This window comes from Drosophila willistoni, chromosome 3R (genome assembly GCF_018902025.1).
Source record: "Drosophila willistoni isolate 14030-0811.24 chromosome 3R, UCI_dwil_1.1, whole genome shotgun sequence".
In the NCBI taxonomy this organism is placed as follows: Eukaryota; Metazoa; Arthropoda; class Insecta; order Diptera; family Drosophilidae; genus Drosophila; species Drosophila willistoni.
In genome coordinates, this window is record NC_061086.1 from 26,904,166 (window position 1) to 26,928,851 (window position 24,686).

General features: G+C 37.3%; 4 protein-coding genes across 5 annotated transcripts; 2 read left to right on the top strand and 2 right to left on the bottom strand.

The window, feature by feature from the left end:
* Positions 1-116: 116 nt before the first annotated feature.
* Positions 117-2,475, bottom strand: LOC6647017 (parafibromin). The gene is made up of 5 exons (XM_002069696.4): positions 2,215-2,475; positions 981-2,145; positions 758-920; positions 542-683; positions 117-473 (listed from the first exon to the last, which is right to left on the bottom strand). Exons 1-5 carry the CDS (start codon positions 2,343-2,345, stop codon positions 437-439), a joined length of 1,638 nt encoding a protein of 545 aa, XP_002069732.1. The 5' UTR covers positions 2,346-2,475; the 3' UTR covers positions 117-436.
* Positions 2,476-3,129: 654 nt separating this feature from the next.
* LOC6647015 (protein neuralized) lies at positions 3,130-23,636 on the top strand. 2 transcript variants are annotated; one of them, XM_002069694.4, is made up of 3 exons: positions 3,130-3,616; positions 20,639-22,446; positions 22,520-23,636. In XM_002069694.4, exons 1-3 carry the CDS (start codon positions 3,592-3,594, stop codon positions 22,766-22,768), a joined length of 2,082 nt encoding a protein of 693 aa, XP_002069730.2. In that variant the 5' UTR covers positions 3,130-3,591; the 3' UTR covers positions 22,769-23,636. The 2 variants fall into 2 exon arrangements, with proteins under 2 accessions (XP_002069730.2, XP_023034483.1); XM_023178715.2 differs by lacking the exon at positions 3,130-3,616 and adding an exon at positions 11,568-12,083.
* LOC6647016 (uroporphyrinogen-III synthase) lies at positions 3,723-4,722 on the top strand. The gene has a single exon (XM_002069695.3). It carries the CDS (start codon positions 3,858-3,860, stop codon positions 4,608-4,610), a length of 753 nt encoding a protein of 250 aa, XP_002069731.1. The 5' UTR covers positions 3,723-3,857; the 3' UTR covers positions 4,611-4,722.
* On the bottom strand, positions 10,146-11,524 carry LOC124462142. Its single transcript, XM_047013716.1, has 3 exons — positions 10,842-11,524; positions 10,393-10,779; positions 10,146-10,333 (listed from the first exon to the last, which is right to left on the bottom strand). Exons 1-3 carry the CDS (start codon positions 11,291-11,293, stop codon positions 10,186-10,188), a joined length of 987 nt encoding a protein of 328 aa, XP_046869672.1. The 5' UTR covers positions 11,294-11,524; the 3' UTR covers positions 10,146-10,185.
* Positions 23,637-24,686: the final 1,050 nt, after the last annotated feature.

Below are 24,686 nucleotides of genomic sequence, written 5' to 3' on the forward strand. Positions count from 1 at the left end.
AGATAGATAATTAATTCGAGCCCAACTTGTCATTCAGGAACTAGGATTAGTCCACTTTAATTCTACCAACATCTGTCACAAGAACTAAGAAACCAAAAAAAAAAACGATTCAGAAATTTCACTTTAGGCTTATAACTTTTTTTGTGGTTTTATTGTACATAACTAATTCTACAGATTACATTATCTGATGGTTTTCTATTCTTTTTAACAAACTTTTATGATTATTTCTTAAATAGGAAGTTTTAGAGGTTTCACTTTTCTTGTAATGGTAAAAAATTCAAAAACTAATTATAAACTTGAAGCCAGTTTTTTTCTTTTAAAATTGGAAATTGAGTAAACTTAGGCTGAAGTAAATGATAAAGAAAAACTAAAGAAGATTGCATTTAAAATGAAAATATTGAAGGTAAGATTAAAGAACAAAGAGCGTAGAAGGAAGTCAAAACCTTAAGTCGGGCTTGTATTTTGCCATGTATCTGAAAACGTAATAAGAAAGTCCAGTTAAATGAAAATTACAGTGTTAGCAGAAGATTTTCTGGCTTACCTGTCGAGAGTTTCCCAAAATTTGCTAAGCACTGCTCTATCCAAATGCCTTTTGTTTTGCGATAGACGCAGCAGCGTCACTGACCAGCGTTCCACATTTGCATCCAGTTTCAGCTCACTAAAGCACAAATGAAACGCGCAAACTGTCAGATGAGAAATAAAGAACATTTCATTTAGTATTTCCTGCCCACAATGATTGAGGATAGTTAAAGTTTACTTTTTGAGAAAATCTCCACGGGATTACCATCCCAAGGCCAGCCTTTGAATTGCCATTGTGGACCCATGACAAAGACAGCTACGACTCTTTGCCAATCCTGCTGATTGAGCTTGATTGGATTATCTATTACACGATATGAGACTGTTTGATTATTACGTTTTCTCTGAAAAAGATAGAGTCAATTATTTTCAATTCAAGCTTTAAATCATTTGCATTTACTTACTTGCAACAGAACCTCAGTATCACGCTGGCAACCTGCCATTTTCTTTTCTGCCGTAGACAAATAACGCAGTTCCTGCAATATATCTTTTACATTGAGCATGGTGATGAGGCTTGTGTTCGCTGACGGGATGATGATAATGGGCGTACGGGATGGACGCTTCTGGGGACCATTGCCGGATGCTAATTGCCTGTTCTGAGCTGTGGGCATACCTAGCCCCATATCCGGTTTGTTGGGTCGCATTCCGGGCGCTGCAGCACCACCTGCGCCTCCAGCTTGGGCCTTGCGTTGCTGGGCCAACGAGCCTTCGGTCACCGATTTCAGGGACATGCCATGATAGGTACCCAAAGTATCAATCTTGAATCCTTCCGTTTCCTCTTTTTGTCGATTGAAACGTTCCTGATCGTAACGATTGTACTGGGAAAGTTGTTGCTGGGGCGGTTTATTGATTCGTTGAGGCGGTTCAGGCATTTTGATTGCATTATTCGAGACCTGCGGTCTTCCCTGCCTTCCCTCTTCGCGCGCTTTAATTCCCTGCAGCATGGCAAATAGGTTCTTGGCGAATATTTTGCCCGTACTCTGTAAAATGGAAGTCCGCGTCCTCCATTGCCGCTCGCGACTAATGATATCCTTGGTGGAGTCGACATCATAGTCCAAAATGGCTCGCAAATCAGTGCCCATGGCGGCCTCATCGTTATCGGTGCGTTTAATGGTGGTACGTTTATTGGCCAAGCGCTTGGCCTTGATGGCAGCAATCTTTTCCACGGACATGGTTTCCGACAAGGACTTGATGTTATCCATATTAACAGCAGTCTCCTTTTGATTAACATCCCATCGAGCGGCCAATTGTTCTCGCACCTTTTGCACTTGAGTCTCCTCGAAACGTGGCTTCTTGGCTGCCACCTCCCCACTAATAGGATCGCCATCGGCTGACCGCTTCACCTGAGTGGGTATCTCGAGAGGCGCACTTTTGTCTATGCTGGCGCAGGTTTGTGATTCACCATTTAGGTATGCTAACAGCTCCTTACGATCTGGACGATTTACCGCTGGTATATCCTCGGCTGCACATTGTCGCACATACACCGAGTGCTGGAGCATCACATTTTTTAATAGATACAAGAGGCACTCCAGCGTATAGTATTCACGCGGAGCACCCTTTTTTCCGGATCTGAAAGATTTTGAAAGTTATTTGCTTAGTTTTTGCCATGCTGTGCCTTTTATTCAGCATCTCACTTACCCATATTTTAGATAGTTTGTCTTCACACTCTTCGGCCAGGAAAATTCGCCAAATATGATCTGGCTTTCGCGCTCTAATATTTCCTTTTTGTTGATGTTGTACTGGCGAAGCAAGCTCAAAGGATCTGCCATTTTGACCCTGTTTGCAGTTGTTTAACTCAGTCAAGAACAGCGATGTAAAATCGCTTTATTTAGTTCTGTTTTGCACCTCAATTTCGCAGTTTTCCGTTTCGTTTTGTGCTGATTTTCTTCTCTTTTTCGTTTCGGGTTCCGACATTTTATCGAAAAACATGCTTGTTAGTGTTGTAAAAACATCGATATTTTTTATAAACGAAGTGGTAAACAATCGATAATACCGGCAGTCAAACAACTCAAATTTAAAAATACAAAAACAACGACAATATAACATATTTTCATATTTCATTTTTATTCTTCTTATTATTAAGAACAGTCAAGATTATTTGTTTTTAGAAATTAAGTCTAACAGCTTTACCAAACGTTTTTTTTAAATTCGAATCTATTTTTGCACCAATATATGTAAGTTCCTTTGCGTCATATATCGTTTTCTTTCTATTCAATATTTTGTAACATCTTTTGAGCTATTTTTCCACACAACCTAGATGCTAGACTCGGTGTTGCTGGTAAATTTTTTTTTTTTTTTTATGTGTTTGATTTGCCGCCGTTTTGTTCAATTAAAGCTCATTTCGAACCTCGTTTTTAAATCTTGTATCCAAGAACAATTTCATTACTATCGATACTATCGGAATAATTCATTAGCCAACACTAAGACTTATTTACATTTTTCTGTAAGATAACATTCTTTTGGTCTGTAAAATTTAGTGTTGCCATACTAAGTGACAAACCGGCTACACAAAAAACAAAAAAAATAATAGAAACCAAAAACAAAGTTACAACAAAAGAGCTTTAAAATATTTAAAAAATCAATGCCAAAGTGAGTCAAGTGCATGCGGGTCGTGTAAGTGATAGATCATTGAATGCAAATACAAATCAAAATAGAAATGACGGCAAAGGGCAACCTAATTGGGGCCACGTGAAAATTCAATTGTAAATTTTTACTACGGCATCGTTTATACGAAAGCTCTAATTGTGATTACTAATACAACTGAGATTTATCAACTAAAATCAAATAAAATTGAGAGTGAAATTGTATTAATTGTAAAGATTATTTGTAGTATTAATATTGTAGCTTTATATACGAACGATATACATACATATGTAAATGTATGCAAATTTTTATTGCCCTTGTGTCATGGTCAATATGCAGCGTATAAGCGAATTGTTGTCATTGTTTCTGACGAAAAGATAAAAATTAAATTAAGTGAAATCATTGTGAATAAAGACCAGGAATGCAAATGAAATGGGGCAGTCAGCCGGTAAAATTGGTAAGTATAAATATATTTTTAAATTGTTTATATCTTCTTCCCCCTTACGTCATTGTCTACGTTTGACGTATTGCTTTACGTTTTATATTCTAGTGAGGAAACTTTGTTTAAAGTAGGCGATAGTTTTCATGTTACAAAAGCAACGTAGGGAATTTTCAAAAATTCGTTAAAAGCGTATGAAACAGAGCTCTAATTGTGTAATTCTTTAACTTTCTGACTAATTCTAATTTTAAGAGAAATAATGGGCGATTGCGTTAAGCATAGTGTTGTTTTATTAAAATCACAAACTCAAGATGATTCTTACGATGAACGGCCAAATTTGGAAGCGATCTATATAAATCCTGTAACATATGTCTTTAAGAATATACCACGGTTGCGAGCAAAACTCCTGAATCCCCATAAATATGCAGGAATAATTTTATGCGCTCCACGTTGTGTTTATGCTGTGAACGAAGCTCTCCAAAAGGATCCCTTGCCCACGTGCTGGCGTCCTTTGCACAATTATGCCCTAGGAAAAAATACACGAAATATGGCCTACTATTCACTACAGAACTTACCCACCATGGGTGTAAGTGCTTGTAGTGCTCATAATCTATGCGATTTAATTAGAGAGACATTCGGCCCCAAGCGTGATCTTCCATTCCTTTTGCCATGTGGCAATCTGGCCAGTAATACATTACATCTGCGTCTGGTGGCTCAGGGTTTTCGAGTGGATAGCTGCGAATGCTTTGAGAGTCAATGTCATCCACACTTTATGAATTCCATGAAACAGGCCCTCAAACTCAAGAAATTGGAAACTATTGTCTTTTTCTCACCGGCAAGCGTGAAAAGTGGTGCAGAATTTATCAAAAAGTATTCAGTTTCAATTGAAGATCGTAAACTCATAGCTGTAGGTCGCCAAACCCAGAAGGCCATGTTGGAGTCTGGTCTCAAAATCCATCGTCTAGTTGAATCGCCCCTTGAGGAATCGGTAGTTAATGCCATAATCAATTAAAAACATTTATTTTCGACTTGAAGAAAGCTAAATTCTGGTGCATACAAACCTTTTAAGGTTTTGACATTTAATGTAATTAATAATATTTGAATTATAAGAAATTATGAAGAAACTTTTCATCAGCTCTTTTGATTCCCATTTTATCAGAGTTGTGACTATATTTTCATGTTATTATCAATACCTATGAAAAAAATCCCCAATTTGATAAAATTTCTCATTCCTTCCGAATTCTTGTTTTTTATCAGTCAAACCCTAAAAACTTCTCAATCATTATCGTGATGTAAGCAAATGTTTTTTTTCCATTAAGTCTCTCACCTTGGATTTGGTATATCCATGTCTACGGTGGCATTTGGCATAGGGCATCAAAATGTTAGAAATCTAAATTAATTTTAATTTATCGTTGAAAATCTAAATAAATTCAATTATATGCCAACAATGTCAAGTGGTTTAGATAGGCTTTTATCGCGTCATTATTGATAATATACTAAAAATATATAAAAAGACTTTAAAATTTCAAATTTCTTCAATCAGTGTAGAATTTTCGGTTCAAGGTTAATGTCTTTAAGCCTACTTTTTGCTCAATCAATTACATCAATTAAATTTATTTAAGAATAAATGAATTTTAATTTATAAAAGGTTAATGGAAACCAAAGGCAGTTGGTTCTGCAAAATTAGCAATTCGAAGATAATTTCAATTCATCTTAAAGGTGAAATATAGAATTTCAAGTTCAAGGCAGATGTTTTTCCCATTTTTTCTTGTATAATCTATAAGCAGCTGTAAATAGGACTATATAAATTATTGATCGAATCTACCGCAACTAAAAACTGTAGCAAATGTCCAGGATATACATTTGTGTGTACGTATTTCCAATGTTTAATTAAAGAAAATAGAATGAAAAACGAAACGACATATGCAAACTGGTGACTCAAGGAAGAAAGAAAGGAAGGCAAGCAGCCTGACAGTTGTGTGTGTGTGTATATATGTATATAAATAAACCAAACTAATCCAAAAACCAGCAGAAAGACAGAAGGGAAAGAATTGCGCAAGCACTTGAGAAGAAACGACAGCAGTTCCCGAGTTCCCTTTCTTTCTATATATCTATAGAGGGTGGACCATCTCGTCTCGATCTCCATCTCCATTTCGTATACCTGCCCTGCCCTCCATGGCAGTTGGTTCCAGTTGCCTCAGTCGATCGAAATCTAACGTTTTTGCTTTATGGCAGAAGAAGAAGGAAACAAAGGGATGCAAGTTGGCAACTTCCACTTCCCATATCCGCCATCAAAGTCGCATCCTCCTTCTCTCTAACTCTCAATGTGTGTGTGTGCATACGTTTAATCAAATATGATCATAAGTGAAAAATACCCGGCCAAGATCAACACATGTCTAGTGGGAGTTGCATTCCCCGTTAGTTGGAAGTTTTACGGCCAAATGTTTGTTTGTGCGCGGGGGTTTCAGTTTTCAGTTTTTCACATTGCAGTTTTTTCCCGGTCTGTAAAATGTTGGAAAAACTCCCTCAACTGGCATGGACATTCAGAATACATTTGGCAAGTCATAGAGGGAGCGCGCAGAAGGTCCTTTTTGTTCATGGTTAAACAAAATGAAATTAAATTTTTCAAATTTCTACCTGTAGTACGTAGTGTAGTGTATGCCTGACGAGCCTTTGCTTTTTTCACTTATTGGTTGGTTTTTCTCTATCCTTTTGTCCTTCACGAAACACGTTGTAAGAAATCATGGACCATAAACTCAATAATTTATTATTTTCAGCTGCATAAAAGGAATAGACTCTGATTTGTTGTAAGAAAAAAAAAATTGAAACAGGTAAAATTAAGCATTTTTTGTTTTTTGGAGTCTCAAGTCTTAAGCATATCTCTGCTGCACCTGTAAAGGTGCATATTTTGCGCCCTTTTCTTGTGAAAATCCAGTCCTCAGCTGTTTTTTATTGACCTTTTTTAAGTTTTTTTTCTACACTCCTTTCTTGAGTTTTGATTGTGTTCTATATAAGGCGTGGAATCCTCAATTGACTTACTAAGCTGCTTATGATGGGTTGCAGATGATAATTGTTGAAGATTTCAATTACGTACGTATATATTAGGCCCTATAATTATTTATAAATCTATTTCTAGAGGTCTTTGGGTAAGGCTTTAATATAAAATATAATGGCTTATGGGAGCCATCGAATTTCAATGTCGAAAAGAGGCTTAACAACAATTTGGGTCTCTTATGGCCTTCTAAATATATGGACAAAGTTTTGTCCAAGTTGAAGAGTCGTATTTACCGATGAACTTGTTCAATCTATGTTTTTTGGTATGGACATCTTTAATTAAATAACCCAATACAATTCATTGCACAAAGAATTTGTCCCTTTAAACTAATCTTAAGGCAAACGACTATATATTAAATGATCCTTGAAAAAACTTATAGAATAAGCAGGATAAAGTTATATCCTGACACTGGAAATATAATTCATTAAATGTACCTTTCTCATAAAAACTTGGGTTCCTGTGATCCAAAATCTGTAGCAAACTGTTTCCGCGAAGCATTTTGAGTTCTTTTTACTACACCATAAACAAAATACCTAGTAAAATAATATACTAATTCTAGCCTTTTCTTTAGAGGAGAAAACTTGCCTTGGAAGACTTTTAACTATAGTTATAGTCTAAACTGCGACTAAGCTAAAAAAAACCGTCTGATCTCTATTCAAAAGTATGGACCAAGGAAGCAGTGCGTTCATTTGGTTAGAGGGTTTAGGTTAGGGGAAGGACTGAACTAATGTTAGGACAACTGCTGTCGTCTGTGGCTGCTGCTGCTGCTGACGATGATCCTTTCTATGAAAATGAAGTATAATAATTGCTTGGAGCAGACAACACAAAATGCTGGCAGCAGATGCAATTTCTCAAGATCGGAAGGGATCAGCACAAAGACGATGGGCAACCAAAAGAGGCATTTAAATTTCTTGTGATATTAAAGTGGAAATGCATATTCAGCATCCTCTATATCTCGCTGGACTCTTACTGATGGCAGCAGACGTGCGTCCTGGAAATACAGCTGCTGCTGCTGCTGTGCAAAAATATTGGCGAAACAGGAACCTTGCCATTCAGATATAAAACTACCCCAAAAAAGCAAAAAAAAAAAAGGTGTCATCCATCTGTGGTTACATTTTTCGCTTAGGACCTGAAAGCCAGGCTCGCTGTAAAGGATAAAGGGTTGCATTCTGCTCTTATTTCTTTTACATTTATCCTTCGCTTTTGTTGTTTGCCATTTCCAGGTGTAAATTTTTGATGTTTGTTTGCATCTAGGCAACCAGCCAAACCACGTGCCGACAGACGTGCGCCAGTTGTCGCTGGCTCCTCTTTGCTAGCTGATAAGGTTTTCCCTCTCTCTCCTTGTTTGCCGTTGTACACATTTATTTATAAATTTTTATATATAATCATATTTGTTTTTTTTTTGTCAGCGCCAGGGAACGGCTTGAAGGCCCCCTAAAAAGGCAGCTGCTGTCATTTGCTATATGGTTGGGGGCCCTTCATGTTTATATTCGCCTTAATTTTAAGTAGTTTTATGGCTAAATTTAGCAAATGTTTGCTCTCTCTCTCATCTTATCCCTCTACCCCTTCCCTCCAGTTTAATGCAAATTTTCTTGGTCTCCCACGAATTCGTATTTCCACATCTGCTTTAAAAACTTCCATATAGTTTGTTTTCTTGTTGTTTCTCAGATTTTACTGAATTTTACTTCTCGTAAGGGCCATTTGTCTTGGATTTTTGCAGATCCCACCACCAAGCCAAAACGAATTCAACTTTACCTTGACAATTCTCATTCTCATTGTGCATTTTCATTGTCTAATTTTCTTTGTTTGTCTTTGGGCATCTCCCAGGATGAGAAATTTTTACCTTTTAGGTTCAAATTTTCGGCCTAAGCATGTCAATGTTTTTAAAAGGAGAATTGTCCCCTTTAAGCAAGCGTTTAATGAAAATGCCAAATGTGAATTTTCTATGCTGAATCGGTATTATCTATAGGAATACCCGTATACACATATATGTATAATTCTACATAGTAAATCTAAAAATTTGTTAAACAATTATCTCAGTTTAATTGGTACAACTTTATTTTCGCAAAAGATTAGGCAAACAAATGTAGAGATAAGGGAAAGTCGGCGAAAGGTTCACGAACCTGTCTCTGGCCCCACAAACCTCTATTTGTCACAGTTTGCTCCTGTAAGTAATCATAATCAAAATTTCAAATAAAATATTTGAGATAACGTTTGGTAACTGAATCATGTGTAAATTGATTGACATGGTAATAGATATTTGGCCAAAATAAAAAAGACGGAAAATTGTATAGATCAGATAAAAACGGCAAGTCATTACCGATTCCATCATTTTTATTAATGAACCATTATCTGAATAATCTTGAAAATGTGGAATTTATATTGTAAGTGTGTGTGTAACAATTTACAATTTTGTAATGAATTTTACTGCAAAGAAAAAAGTATTTCACACGTTCTTTTCTGCTTTGAATTCCCGATAAGGTTACATTATTATCCAAAGACGTCAGCCCCACCACAATTGCATTCTTGCGCCACCTAGCGGTCAACGTGACAGTTTTAAATTTCGCATATATAATTCACAGTTATCAGTTGATTTAAATTTTTCTAGATCAGTTTTTTTGTTTTTAAAGTCATAGAAAGTATTACTAAATTGTTGAATCTTTGGCCATATGATGACCCCAGGTAATACACCTGAGGGCATTGGCAGATGTCCGTCTTTAGGTCCAGTTTTTCCTAACCCTCATGAACTGAAAACAACCTTGCTAACAAAAAATTCAAGATGTAAAGACCAAAACCCAAAAACAAAGAAAAAATGGCTTGAACTTTGCTGAACTATGAAAAAACAAAAAAACAGTTAACAGCGATCCAAGTTAGAGGCAGCCTGGGCCTAAATAAATGGCTAGAAGAAGCAGAGAAAGACCAAGACACAGAAGGAGAAGAAAAGACAGAATTGTTGATCAAGGTGCAGAAATTATAAGGGAGGTTCAATACACGCGAAAGGCAGGCACAAAAAGGGAACGAAACCATAGTAAATAAGAAACAGCTGCAAGACGAAAAACTGAATTGTTGTTGGTATTGGTGCCTTTTTTTCCTGTAGCGGGTGAGATTTACTCTCTCGTACACTCTTTCTCGCTCGCTCTCTTTGGAGTTAGTAAGCTAGTGATGAGAGAATTTTGGCCAGAACACGAAGTGAAACCATAACATTCGTGTAGTAGCTCTAGCTTCTCTTCCTCACCATGCACACTCGTGCATCCTGTCAATGTTCGTGTTTGCTTCGGCAAAACACGCTCATCGCTTGCTGCCATCTCTAGTCAGCTGAGCTGCAGAAACCAGTGTTGCCGTTTTTCCCCGAGCAAAATAAGCTGAATTAACAAAAAAAACCAGCCAGAATAAGCTAAATCCCAGAAAAAAATAGCTGAAAAATAAGCTAATTTTTTTAAGTTTTTAAATTATAAAAAACATATATTTTTAAAAAAACTTCATGTTTATGAAAAAAAAAAACGAAAACAAAAGAAATTTAAACTTATAAAGTTCATTTAAATGACATTAAACCTGCTATTAGATTGTCTACAGACTGTTTGGGCTCATTATCTAATTGTTCCACATTTTCTATAGACTTCAGGCAGATTGAAGAAACTTTGTAATCAAAGCAACATTTGTTGTGTCGGCTCAATCCGGATCTAGAATTTAAAAATATAAGTTTTTGTTCTGATGAGACTATCACTTTCTGAGACATTACCTTATGGTTAATATTGAATTTAACGTGTCAACGTTCATCCTATTTCTTATTTTATTTTTTATTAAATTAACTTGGCTAAAAACCCTTTCCACTTCGGCGTTCGACCAAGGTAAAGAATGTATTTCAAGCGCAACAGAACTCAGCTTAGAAAACCGGTTGTTTCCGCCCGAGTCTCTGTAATTCAATACTTCAACCCAAAATTTAATTGTGTCCTCAGTATTTTCCCAAGAGATAAGTGTCAATTCATTGTATTGACGTTCAATTTCGTCAATATTGGGAATTCCAAAAAACTCCAAAATCGGAATGATGTTTTTTTTTTTAGTTTTTAAAATATTTTCTACTGCAAAAGCATCGGCTTGTTTTAAGATTTTAAAATTGTCGGGTAACCTAAAATTAGAAAAATATATTATTAATAATTGTAAATTAAATAAAAAGAACTAAATATTTACCTCTGCTTTAGTTGCTTAACAAGATCAACTACGAAATTCGTGCAACTTTCTCGGATCGACTTTTCCTCATCATTGGATATACTCACAGATTTGATATGTTTTTCAAAAGCATATCCAAGATACAAGTCTCTAGTCACATACTTTTCAAATCCATCATCGTTTATACAATCTACACTTTTATCTGGAGCTATTATGTAGATTTTTAGTGAATTGATGGCAAATATTAGCTCGTTTAACAATTTCGATGGATTTGAAGTATTGCTTTGGAAGCATTTGTTAACTTTTTGCATATCTTGCAAAATTGGTTTCAAAAACAATAAATATAAATAGTTAATATTATCTTGAAACATATTATATAAAACGATTGCTTTGTGACATTTCTCCTCCTTGGCAGCAATACCAAAATGAGTCTTAAGCTCATGCCATTGTTCCAAAATTCTCGTGACCGCCATTTCGATGGATAACCACCTCGTGTCACACACCCTGTAACTTTGTCAATTAATCGGCATTTGGGAAACTTTATTATAACAACTAAAAGATATATTAAATAAGCTAAAAATTAGCTGTTTCGATTCTTAAATAAGCCAGATTTTCCGCTATCCGCAATTTCCCAATTTTATCCGCAATCGCTCTTGAAAATAAGTCAGATCTGGCCGAAAATAAGCCAAAACGGCAACACTGGCAGAAACTGTTTGCCTTGCTGGGCTGCCGCCGCCACTACAATTCACAGTTATAATTTGAACATCGAAGCGTTTAGGTCGTTCGCTCCGTCGTAGAGTCTCGTTTCTAGTGAAGTTCATGTTCGCGTCTCGGGCCAACAAACAAAATAAATAAACACAAAATGTTTTAACTTAATAATATTCAGTACTTGACGAATTAAATTGTTAATGCCAAAAAACAGAAATTGCATTTCGAGTTACAAATTGCAATTTCTAATCCAGTAAAACAAAAATTTTAAAGTTTCTAACACACGCAAAAATAAAAGATAAATAAAAATGGGTCTTTCGGATATCCCAAGCAATTACATGGCCCACCATCAAGGCAGCCATCCACATCTTAATATAAACCATCATCATCATCAACTGCAACACCATCAAAATGCTGCCACAGCCGCTGCAGCAGCTGCCGCCCATGTCCTAGCCATGGAAAGCAACGAACTAATGATGAGCAGCGCCAAGGACAAATTGGCTAGCAAAAAGAAAATGCATCTACTTAAAAAGATCAAAAAACGCTTTGGCTTAGGTTAGTTGATCACCATGCTAATAATTATAATTATAATCAACAGAGTTATTATATCTAAATGTAATTACAGCGTGCGAAAAATTAATAATTCATTTCAAAAACAATTTCAAACATAATTTGGTTCTCACATAAAATTAGCATATGGTGGCCCGTCTCTTTAGGCCATTGAATCATTCATTCATCCAATTTAGTTCTCTGCTCTGTTTTAATTAATGCGGCAAAGTTAAAACAAAAACAACGCTATTTTTAATGCGAACATTAGCATTTTGTGCCCATCCAACATAAAAGAATTATCGCAAAATATACTACACAAAATATGAGAAATGGGAGGAAAACAGAGAATGAGGGAGAATCAGAGCAGCTTATGAGATTGTTTAAACAAAAGTTTAGCCCAACAGATAGCAACAACAAAAACCACAAACAAATGGCCCCAAATGCCCCTTCAAGTGGCTCAAGATAAAAACGCCGCCAGTTCAAAAGAAATAACAGAAAACAAAAAAGATTAAAACTAAATACAAATTACAAATTGTTTTAGTTACTAATTATTATGAATTCTTTCATAGAAAATAGAACAATAGGCAATTCTAAAACAGCTTAAAGATTAAAATGTATATTTAGTTCCGCTTTAAATACGTTACAAACAAATGAACATTTTTGAAACCGTAACGGAAATTGAGTTAATTAGAAATTCGCGCAATGCAAATTCGCTAGAAATTCTCATCGTTCGCTCTGAAGATTTCACAAACCACTGTAAATAAACTAATACATGCAAACACACACATACACATTCGCGCACTTTCAAAGTAAAATCGAAATCATCCAAATTGCATTGTCTTTAACCACAAAAACCCCAACAACAATTTAAGCCCTCCCGAAAAACGAAACGATTATGTTTTATCATAACGATTATCTTCTTTTCGGCCTTCCCACCCAGATTCGGGGCTTTTTTTCTTCGTTTTTTGTTTTGATTGCAATTGAGAGAGAAAAAACACAACTCTCTTCTTTCTCTCTCTCACACAAAGACATACTTCGAGTGAAGGAAAAAAGCAAAGAAAAACCAAGTCAAAGCCAATGACGCATAGGCAAAAGAGTTCTTCTTGGCCTCAACCGTCGTATCCATGCCCACTTGGGGGGAGGGGTGAACCGGCGGGGGCCTCTATGCTGCCTCTCCATTCAGCTGAAGTTAGATTTGTACGCGAAGCGCCGTTGCCGCCGTCGGCAAAAGCAACAAGCCAAAGAAGAAACGCAAAAGCAAAAAAAAGAAAGAAAAAAAAATCCATATGTACATATGTAGGTACGTGGGTCGGCCACATAGACTTGATCATACTCTGCATCATATTGAATAACACAAGAACAAATATGAGTGTTTTGGTGTACTCTATGAACAGTAGGGTATCATAAGAAAGCCCCTCTCGCCCCCGCCTCGCTGCAGTTGCAGATGGTAGTTAGTTATTGTTGAAGTTTATGTGCAAGAAGAAGAAGAGGAAGAGATCCAAGGAAGAGGCGCGCCATGCAGAGGTATGAGGGGAGATGGTTTATGGCTGTCATTCCATTCCCGAACGTGCGCATTGCGTATCGGTAATCAATGAAATTACTTTGTGTCTTTTTTGTTGTTGTTTGTCTGGAAATCAGCTGGCTGGCTCAGCTCGGCTCGGCTTGGCTCAACTCTCCAGCTCCTTGGCTTGGTTGTTTTTGTCTTTGTGATTTGTTTTACCTGCATTTTCTTTTCTATTACAATTTTTTGTTGTTATTGTTTTTGTAGTTGGCTTGTTGCTTGATTCGTTTGTTCGTTGCTTGGTATGCCACGTTTACTTTGGTTTATCTCATTGGCTAAAGCTTCTCACGGTTTACTTTTTGGTTTTAGCGGAGCTGCCAACTCGTCTTGAATATCCCATCCACACACACAACAAACTCACAATAATGTTGTTGTTGCTGTTGTCGGTGCTTTCAATTCATCTAAACATTATTGTATTTACCCAAAGCAAATAAGCAGACGATTGCCAGAGAGAATGAGAGAGAGACACACCCACCCCACGTCCCCTAAACCCCCTCTCCGAATCAATCTCCACCCTCGCATTGAGAGTTTGTACATCTGTCATATGGAATATCGCTTCAATTTTCAATGTTCTTTTGTTTTGCCATTTTTTGTACCCTCTGCTACTTCCTCTCTTACCAATGAGTTCATTCCAAGATGGATGCGTCATTTGTTAGTGCAGTAAAAAATAAACTTATTTCTTTTCTTGATAAGACAGTTCTATTTTTTCGCATTCGTGATAAGAACTAGTGCGAATTGTATCAATTTGAAATACGATTTGCGACATATCAAAAACAAAAGGCATAATAGACCACGCAGAGACGGGCATGGCTATATCGGGATCAGAAACGCTGCATTTGAGACCTTTTCTACTACTTTGTCCAAACGACATCTATTCATTGTATTTCTTTTTATCTCTCAGTTGTCTTTTTTGTTTCTTTCTTTATCAAAGTTATCATTACAGCGACCTACATTCTCGTAATTCCCAAAGTATCTTTTTACTTTTATCAGTTAGTGAACTAAAGTTGGCAGCACAATTTGAGAGAAATAATGTACTTTTAACAGTTTTGTATTCGATAAAATCCGAGCATAGATAAACTTAACTTCATGTGGTGCTGTGCTGCATGTGTCTATCCATAGGGTGGTGGCGGTAGTGGTGCAACCAACTGCTGCAGTGAGGAACGCAGGTAGCTACCAACAGGTATATAAAAAAAGTATCAGATATAGTTGTAGATGCGGGTCGAGGCAGCTGCAATTAACTCACGCCAAGAGGCAGAGAAAGAGATTGGGAAACTGAGAGTTCGAGAGAGCTCCTAAAAGATATCGAAAATCTACGCCGGGTCAATTATATACGCTTGGTCAGCAGGCCTGGTTGGCTGGAGCGAGCGGGTGGTCGGACGGGGCAACAAGTCGTCAGATGTTGTGTCTATGCATAAATCAACGTAGTGTTCCACCTACGGGCACAAACAGCTGTCGATCTGTGTCTATCTAATGAAATTTGGTCAAATCGGGTTTTTACCTTTATGTTTTTTTTTTTTTTTGTAATTAATATGTACACCTATTTCTGACCAAGAACTAGATTCTTGAATTCGCAGCTGCTTGCTATAATGTTAAGAAATTTGCATGGTTTAGTCATTATTATTGAATTCTACAAGATTTTTTAATTAGTAGCAAAAAAAAAACCTCGAACAATAGGGCTTAAGAGAGTATAAACACTCTAGAAATATCCCTTCGATACATAAGAGAAAAATGAGTGGCAAACACTTGAAATTCATTGTTCAAACTTTGTAATAATGTTATAATGATGTGTTTTTATCAAAGACCAAAGAAGAAGAAGAGGCAGGCATCCTCTTCATGTCTATGGGTCATAATGAAAACGCTGAAAATGCTGTCGGCTCAACGCTTGAGTGATTTAATTACACACTCACACACATACAAAACTTGGTCTCGGAGACGCAGTCAAGTGCTAAGGAAATGCAAGTTGTACATAAGATACATGTATCTATATCTCTTCACTTGATGAGGCCCTTCTAGTAATTGCAACGCTTCGATAAACAAGCGGAAGAAAGCCAAGTTTCAGTTATATATACTACATCATACATATATATGTATGTATACCTGCCTGCCTGCATAAAGGTATATATTTGGATCGTCTATATGTATATCTATTTTGAGGCTCCACCATTACGAGTTGTTTCGTTCTTCTTGGCTGGGGTCTCATGCTTCAGTGCCTCATATGTTCATAGGTTGTGTTTTATTGAGGGAGTAGCAGCCCCTTCTATTTTTATTGTTGTTGTTTGTTGTCTGTGGGCTTATAAAAATATACACCATGTTAATTTGATTTGGCCACCCTCGCCGCTTTAGCTGCAGTCAGCTAATTATATATAAAATTTATTTTACATAGATGGATGGATGAAATTGGGTGCCAGCTCCTCGCTTCATCAAGTAACTACAAATTTTTGTGTGTGTGGCTAAGGGCCGAGAGGGGTGAATGAGAAATGTTATGACATTAAAAGTCATTGAACCTCCTCTGCCTATATACTATATAAGAATATAGTGTGTTAAGCTATAAAGGTGCGATTGATATTTATTTTTCTGAGTTTTCCACTAACTACAGCCATTTATCAATCCTAGTCAAATACTACTAAATCTTGTGTCTTTAAGGGTAAATATACCACCGAAAGAACGGGAAAATGGTAATTTTCAAGGGGAACTGCTTAAAACTGATCTTCATGGGTTTATTTAAGAAAATGCCCAAGAAGATATATCTATTTCTTATCTACCTTCAAAGTTATTTCATTAATTTTGTTAACTTTAGTAATTATTGCAAATGTGCCAAGCCGAGGAGGGCATCAGATTTCGCTTAATCGCATAAAAAGTGCATTGTACTTGATGGTAGACGATGTGGAAAGAGAAGAAGAAGAAGAAAAAAAAAGCAGCAGAACTCGAGTGGGGACAACATCCAATAGTTTGACCTCTGGTTTCCACATTGTTGTTGTTGTCGCCGTCGTCAGTCGGCCGTTTAGTTGTGCAATTATTTTTATTATACATATTTTCTTCTTTCATTTGTTGCTGCTGTTGCTGCTGCTTTCTGTCTATAGAGTCTAGAGTTACATACACAAACGAGTGGGGAAAAAGCCCGGTTGGGATGGGGGGGAGAGGTATTGGTCACCGGACAGGGGGCAACTACGATTACAAACACTCTCTTTCACTGGCTGACTGTCGGGCTTCTTCTCCATTCTGCACTAAAGAGTTTTGTTTTTGTGGCTTCCGCTGCCATTGATGATGGTTAGTTGCAGAACGGAAATGGTTTGTTGTTGTTGTTGTTTTTTTTTTTGCAAATATGTACGACTCTATAATGTACTCTACAAATTTCCATAATTTTCCACCAAAAAGCAACAAGTTGTTCAAGCTGCTGTTGCCCACATCTAAGACATACGCACTTTCTGTTGATTAAGGTCATGGGTCACGTGCTTGTGATTTCGGCGCGTGTCTTTGTTGTTATTGGGCCCACGTGCATGAGTCATAAAAAACGTGTGCGAACAATTAACAGAACAGTAAAGGTTTCTGTTTTCTTGTAATTATACCGGATATGAAGGCGGAGGAGGAGGAGAAAAAGGAAAGCGAACAGCGGAAGAGTGTTGTGTATGGGTGTGTGTGTGTAGATCGATTACCAAATTGTATCAATTGGTCAGCCACAGCCCACAATTGACCGCTTTGCATAAATTAGCATTTGAAGTAATCAACAAATGATCTGAAGAGTGGGTGCCATTACGACGACAACGACGACGACGACTTTACATGCTCTTAGAGATCTTTTGGGTTTGTGTCAATGAATGGAATGAATGGATCATCCTACGCCCAAGAAAATAAACTCTATCTATCGTATGTCTAGTGAAATTAGTTGTAGAAACATTGTGTGGGACGGATTGAACGAATTGTAGTGGGTTGTTGGCATTTTTTTTTTTGTTGTTTTTCGGTTTTTAGGCGTTGGCAGCAGCAGACAAAATAAAGTTGTTTGGCATCGGAACAAGTGTACAACAATTCTCACAGCAATAAAAACAAATATCATTATCGACATTTGTATGTTAAATAAGTGCAAACAGATCAACAATGACAAAACAGATAATTAATGCTAATTAATAACCAACTCTTCCTGCTCGCCTACCCTTCCGCCCCTCAATGAAGACACTCAATTGTGATCTCAACAATTGTCAGTTCGTCATCCGAGCGCATATATATATCTAGACTTTAAATCGATCTTTAATGATCAACGACAATCTTCATTATTTTAAATTGGTTTTCCTTAACGATCTTGAATACTATTCAACCGAAATAGGCAATCGTTTGATTACCTCACTTTTGCCTACCGTTGCTCAGTTTTTTTTTTTTTATGACACCTGCATGATTTTCACATTTTCCAATCCACCCGCGTTATACGAAACGAGATGAGATGGAGGAGGAAGATGAGGATGAGGAGGAAGAAGATTCATCCACTTCATTCGCTTGCAATTATTGTATGTAGCTTGTTACAGGTTTCCCTATATCTCCTCTCTCTCTATATATACAAATTTGGAGTCGTGGGAATTGTTTGTATTTGGCCAGCGTGGGAAATGTTTCTGTTTTTTTTTGTGTTTTTGTTTTTGCGACGCGCCAAACGGTAAATCAGGTTTTCCTTATTTTGCGCCAAAAAGGCAAAAATTTGCCTGCCGATCGTTTGGCAGATCGTTCGGCACGTTTGTTAAATTTGTTTTTGGGTTTTTCTTTTGCCAACTCTAGTAAACGCATGACCCCAAACAAGTTGGCAAGGAGGGGGGAGGAGGAGAATGAGTATTTTGAACTTTTAATCCCAAAACTGGCTAATGAATGTTGCAAAGCCAAAAGAGATCTTCAAGTGATCATGATCTAGTCGGGAAGAAGATCACTTGAGCAATCTGATGGTATTTTTTGTTAGATCATTTAAATTTTTAACAATTAGTGTGAATCTGATCTCTCTCTGAGCTAAACGAAGATCATTAGCTGATCGTCGAGGCTTCTACACTTAATTAATTGCCATGTCGTTGTCGTGATTGTCATATTGTTTGTCGTTTGAGTCTCGCCTCCTTTTTTCTTTTCTACCTAATTGATAGTATCAATGCGTCTTGCGTAAAACCGTTTTGATTTAACGAAACGCCAAGAAAAACATGGCTACAATAATATTACGATCATTGGAGTATTTCATTCATGCCATCACGACGATGGCGGCGGCGGCTACTGTTGTAAATTCATTGACAACTTGGCCTGGCGGCCCGTCTGCTGGCAAAGGTAGCAAAAAGTAGGCGTCGCCATTCGAGCCGCGACATCCTTTTGGCCACAACATAACACAACAGAAAGCAGACCAAAGAAAACGTGATTTCCTACTTCCTCGTCGTCGTCGTCATCATCAATGCGCGGCCAATTCATAAATATTGATAATGCACTCCATTGGAGTGGAGACATTCTTGATCGAAAACCAGCTCTTCTTGCATAGCGAAATGGGAGCCAACCGGAAGGAGAGACCAGACTCAGACCAGAGACTGAGAAGAAGCTGTTCTGGTGCTCCCTTTTTGATAATTTCCTTTCCCCAGACCCAAGACCAAGCAACTTCCTGTTCGATTTGGTTCTCTTCCCTTGTCCGGAAGTAGTGAGCCTCACTTATAACAGAGACAAGGCGAAAGATTTTTCAAGTCATTGGCCCTAAGGATGAGCTCTGGGATGGTATTGAATTTCATCCCCTTTTGGGAAAAAAAAACACACAGATACTTGAAATGTTGTTGCATTTGTCTCTCGATGAAACGTTTTTCGTTTTTCTCTATCAGTTCCAATTTTTGTCTTACATTTCTGAAAATTTGAACAGCTGCCGCTGCCGCCACTAGCAACCCCTAGTGATCGAAACTACCCTTAATCTACACACACACTCAAATGCATGCAATGAGGGTTGCTCGATTATTTTAGTTCGTCGTCGTCTACCTGTCCCTTTTTTTTTGGGGTACAAAGCGTACAGCTGCTTTCTTTGATTCCACATAAGAAGGCAGCTGCCACATGCCGCATAGAGGCCAAGATCTCTTAAAGACACTGTGCCACGCGCCGCATATCAACATGGTAATCAACTTGTGTCCTGTCTGTCCCTCGGTCCATCTGTCTGCCTGTCTGTCCTTCTGTCTCTCATAAGACAGGCTTTTGTTGTCTGGTCCTCCTGCTGCTTTGATCGCCGACTTACGCACGTTTTACCTTTTTTTTTTTGGGATAGTTTTTTCCTTCGTGTGGCAACTGCTGTGATGCCTTGAAGGCAAAAAACCTGTCGCAGTTTCTTGTGACTTTTTGGTAATTATTTATATTGGTTATAGGTTTTTTCTCTTTGCATTTTCTGTGTCAATTATGGCTAAAGAAGCGCAGCCTCTCACAGCAGGTGCGGCCAAGGTGCAAATAATTATGTCAATTGAGTAAAAATATTTCAAATTTTAATACTAAATGAGATCAAGAGAAGCTTAAGAAATGAATTTTTATGTTTATTTCTAAAAACATATTGATTCTATTTTTATATTACATAATTTTTCTTAGAACTCGGTCACTCCTTTCTCTCCAGATGGAAAACCTTCTGAGAATGTGTTACAGTTTCCTTTTGCTACAGTTCAATAATCATCATCAAAGTCACGTGCTATTTTTAGGAAAGGGTTTTTCTTTCTTTCTTTTTTTTTTGTGTAATATGAGATGATCTCCCTGGCTACCTGCATAATGTCTTTCTATCTATTTGTCGATGTAGGCGCGCAGTAACTCGATATTTACCATGAGAGATGAGATGAGAAACAGATTTCCAAAGGGGGTAATTGATATAGAAACATAGTGTGAGTAGATTTTAAATAAGTTTTGACCATTCATTTTGACATTTAGAAAGTGAAAATCTGTGGAAAAGTTCTATAAAATCTCTTCTTTTATATCATATTTCATTTTTTTTTATTAATAGCTTTAACTAATTTTGTATTACTTTCTCTTCTTTTCGCAGTTCGCCGCTCGCCCTCATCCTGCCCTGGCCCAAATAACCTGCCACCTTTGCAATTCCATAGCGTACATGGCGACAATATACGCATCTCTCGGGATGGAACGCTGGCACGTCGTTATGAGAGTTTCTGCCGTGCAATTACCTTCTCGGCCCGTCCTGTGCGCATTAATGAAAGGATTTGTGTGAAATTCGCTGAAATTTCAAATAATTGGAATGGTGGTATACGTTTCGGTTTCACCAGCAATGATCCTGTATCGCTGGAGGGATCCTTGCCCAAATATGCCTGCCCAGATCTCACGAATCGTCCCGGATTCTGGGCCAAGGCTCTGCATGAGCAATATTGCGAAAAGGACAATATTTTATATTACTATGTGAATAATGCCGGCGATGTTATCTATGGCATTAACAATGAGGAGAAGGGTGTCATCTTGTCGGGCATTGATACACGTAGCTTGCTATGGACTGTCATCGATATTTATGGAAATTGTACGGGCATTGAGTTTTTAGATGCCAGAATCTATATGTATCAACAGCAGCAAATATCGATACCTCCTCCATCGTCATCTGCCGGGCAACAGCAGCAGCCACTGCCTCAATCAGCCGCCGCCTCTAGCTTGAATCCTCATCATCCACATCAGCAATCGCGTCGTTCACTGCCCGGCGGCAATGCCATCGGACTGAGTGAACATGATTTGGAACGTCATGTGATGCCATCGTTGCAATCGTTGCATTTGTCAAGCGGTGTTCCCACAAGTGTTGAGGCCCACGATCTGGCCAATGGTTTGCCCCCTCTGCGTTATAATGCCAATGGCCGCCTGATACCTGTTCCATTTCACATAACCAAAGGACGTAATGTACGTCTATCGCATGATCGTTTTGTTGCCTCGCGCACTGAATCCGATTTCTGTCAGGGTTATGTCTTTACCGCCCGCCCCATTCGCATTGGGGAGAAACTTATTGTCCAGATTCTGAAGACCGAACAGATGTATGTGGGCGCCTTGGCCCTGGGACTGACATCGTGCAATCCAGCTGTTTTGCAGCCAAATGATTTGCCCAATGATTCGGATTTCCTATTGGATCGTCCGGAATATTGGGTGGTTAGCAAGGATATTGCTGCCGCCCCCCAACGTGGCGATGAAATCGCCTTCTTTGTGGCCCCCAATGGCGAGGTGAGCATTAGTAAGAATAATGGTCCCGCCGTAGTTGTCATGCACGTGGATCAATCATTACAATTGTGGGCCTTCCTCGATGTGTATGGATCGACCCAGTCGTTAAGGATGTTCCGTCAGCAATTGCCGAATATGGTGGCATATCCATCTCAGCCCCAAGTTAATGCCGGAGCACTGCCAAGTGGATCCAATGCCGCTATCGCCTCCGCCGCCTCTACCTCACGTATGCTACCCATGGCTGATTCATTGACTAGCCTAAATGCCACTGCCAGTCAAGGGCAATTGATGGCATCGAAAATGTCACTAAATCAGCACCATCTGCATCATCCGTCCCAGTTGAGTGTGGCACAGAGTACAAGTACTCTGGCCTCGGCCAGTAATGGGGGAGCCAATGGCAGTCGCATGATCAGCATGCCCTCAAACGGTGACATCCTTCAAATCCAACCAAATGGAGGTGGCACTGTTCTAGTAGTTAATCTACCTCCGGCTACAAGTTCGCATGATTTGAATGGTCAATTGGCGGCCGCCACCAGGCAACAACAGCAGCAGCAGCAGGCGACGACAATCACCTCCAGTGGCATATTGAACGGCGCTTGTTCCAGTGGCACATTGATAAGCACCACCAGCAGTCAATACATTGAGGTAAGCCATACAAATCTCCATCAAGTTCCTCAAATCTTTACTAAAGTTTCTCCATCTTCTCTTTACTTTATAGCCAATTGCCAATAATACAAATGCAAATGCCACCAAATGGAAGGACAGCTTGAGCGACCAACATAGCACAGATTCAAGTGCCGAGTGTACCATATGCTATGAGAATCCCATCGATTCCGTTCTATATATGTGTGGACATATGTGCATGTGCTACGACTGTGCCATCGAGCAATGGCGTGGTGTGGGCGGTGGTCAATGTCCATTATGTCGGGCTGTTATTCGTGATGTCATCAGGACCTACACAACGTAAAATACCAAAATTGGAAGCGTTTCAGTTTCCCTCCCCACACACTCACACACACACACACACCTCCCTAAGTAACTAACTACTATTCGAAAGACAACTTTTTAAACTCGCAATTTAACAACTAAACCTAACACTCAAATTAATTGCATTTCTTTTTTGTCAAATAGAGAAAGAAAAACGCATAAACTTTTGCATCCACCCTTTAGTATTAGTAGATGGAAAGTTATATCAATATTTTTGCAAAGAAAACAAAAAAAACTAGAGTATTCTTAAATATATATAAGAATGAAATACTTTGACTTTATTGATATAAATAGTATATAAATATTTAATTTTTTTGTGATTTTATATAATAAGTTGGCCCGAGAGCCAGAATTTGTTCAATTGATTGATTACTTGACCTTATTCCTTCGCGCGTACATATATATTGTATATTAAATTAAGCAAACGGAAATGTTTAATAATTTTTTCAAAAATTGGCATGTTATGTTCTATATAAATGCATATAGAAATAGTTTAAACCAAAGTATTGAAAAGTTGTTGCAAATTGACTTAGTTTTTCTAATTCCCTCCTTCTATCTATGTCAAAATTCAAATTTAATGTGCAAAATTATTAAGCAAACGAAATGAATATATTAATTTAATTTTTGTTTATTCCTATTTTTGGCTTGTTAATCATTTTGGTGCTAATTAATAAGAATCAAAAAAACAAAAAAAAATGTTAATGGATTAATTGGAAAAGTTATGTTGAAGCTTTGCAGCAACTCCTTTAACGTAAAAATTATAAAGAATTATATATTAAGCACACAAAACTATAAGAATCAGAAAATTACTTTGCACTTAAACAGAAGACACCAAACAAAATAAGAAAGAATGAAAATTAAAAACTGCAAGCGCCTGTTAAAATATGTCTATATTATAATTAGCATTTAAGTACTTAAGTTAATCTCTAGTCAACGAATTAATGCTGAAGTTTCACCCAAAAAAAAATGAAAAAAAACATTCAAAAAAAGTATATAAAATATAATAGAAACAAAAAAATCAATTAAGCACAAATGCAAATTTTTAAAAATTAAAAACAAAAAGAAAACAATATAAATAATACGCATTTTAGAATACCTACTAAAGTAGTGCACAGATTTTAAAGCAAAGATATATATAATTAATTATTAAAGAACAAAAGACTTGTATGTTGTTTAAACAGCTTGGATGAACAATTAATGAATTGAATTAAACTTAAACAAATGGATAACCATCTAAAACATGCAGTTAGAAAATTGCCAATAATAATTAAAACAAACACACACAGATACACAATACACAAAAGTAATAAGAACAAGACACACAGAACAAACAAACTTTACCTAAGATTTGTATTACAAGTTAAAAAAAATAAAAAGCTTAAAAAAGAGATTGTAATAGGCATAATGCTGTGCGATATGATAACGCAAGCAAACTATTTTTGTTATAAGAATGAAGTGATGGATATGATAAAACGAATGTGTATGAATGGAGAGATGTTATTTTGTCACTACAACTGGATAAATCATTTTGAATTTTTTTAAATTTAAAGCGATATGAAACAGTTACTGAATAGCTTGTAGGCAATCTAATGAAACTAATTTATATAGTTATGAATGAATAAACGAAAATGGAACATGTAATAAATCTTTTTTTATGAAACTATATTTTATAGACCGCAATGCTCTACTACCATTAAAACACTGAATAACGAATATCTAAATTATGGCTCGCTTGTCTTTCCTTCATTGTTTGATTTTATTTTATTAAAAATATTAAGTCTAGTCAGTTTGTATTACTCTAAATTTGAGTTCGCGCTGTAACGATAAACGATAACATATTTATTTGAGGAAAATCGATTGTCTTGATTGCCTATCGATAGTTGTAGCTTGCAGCACTG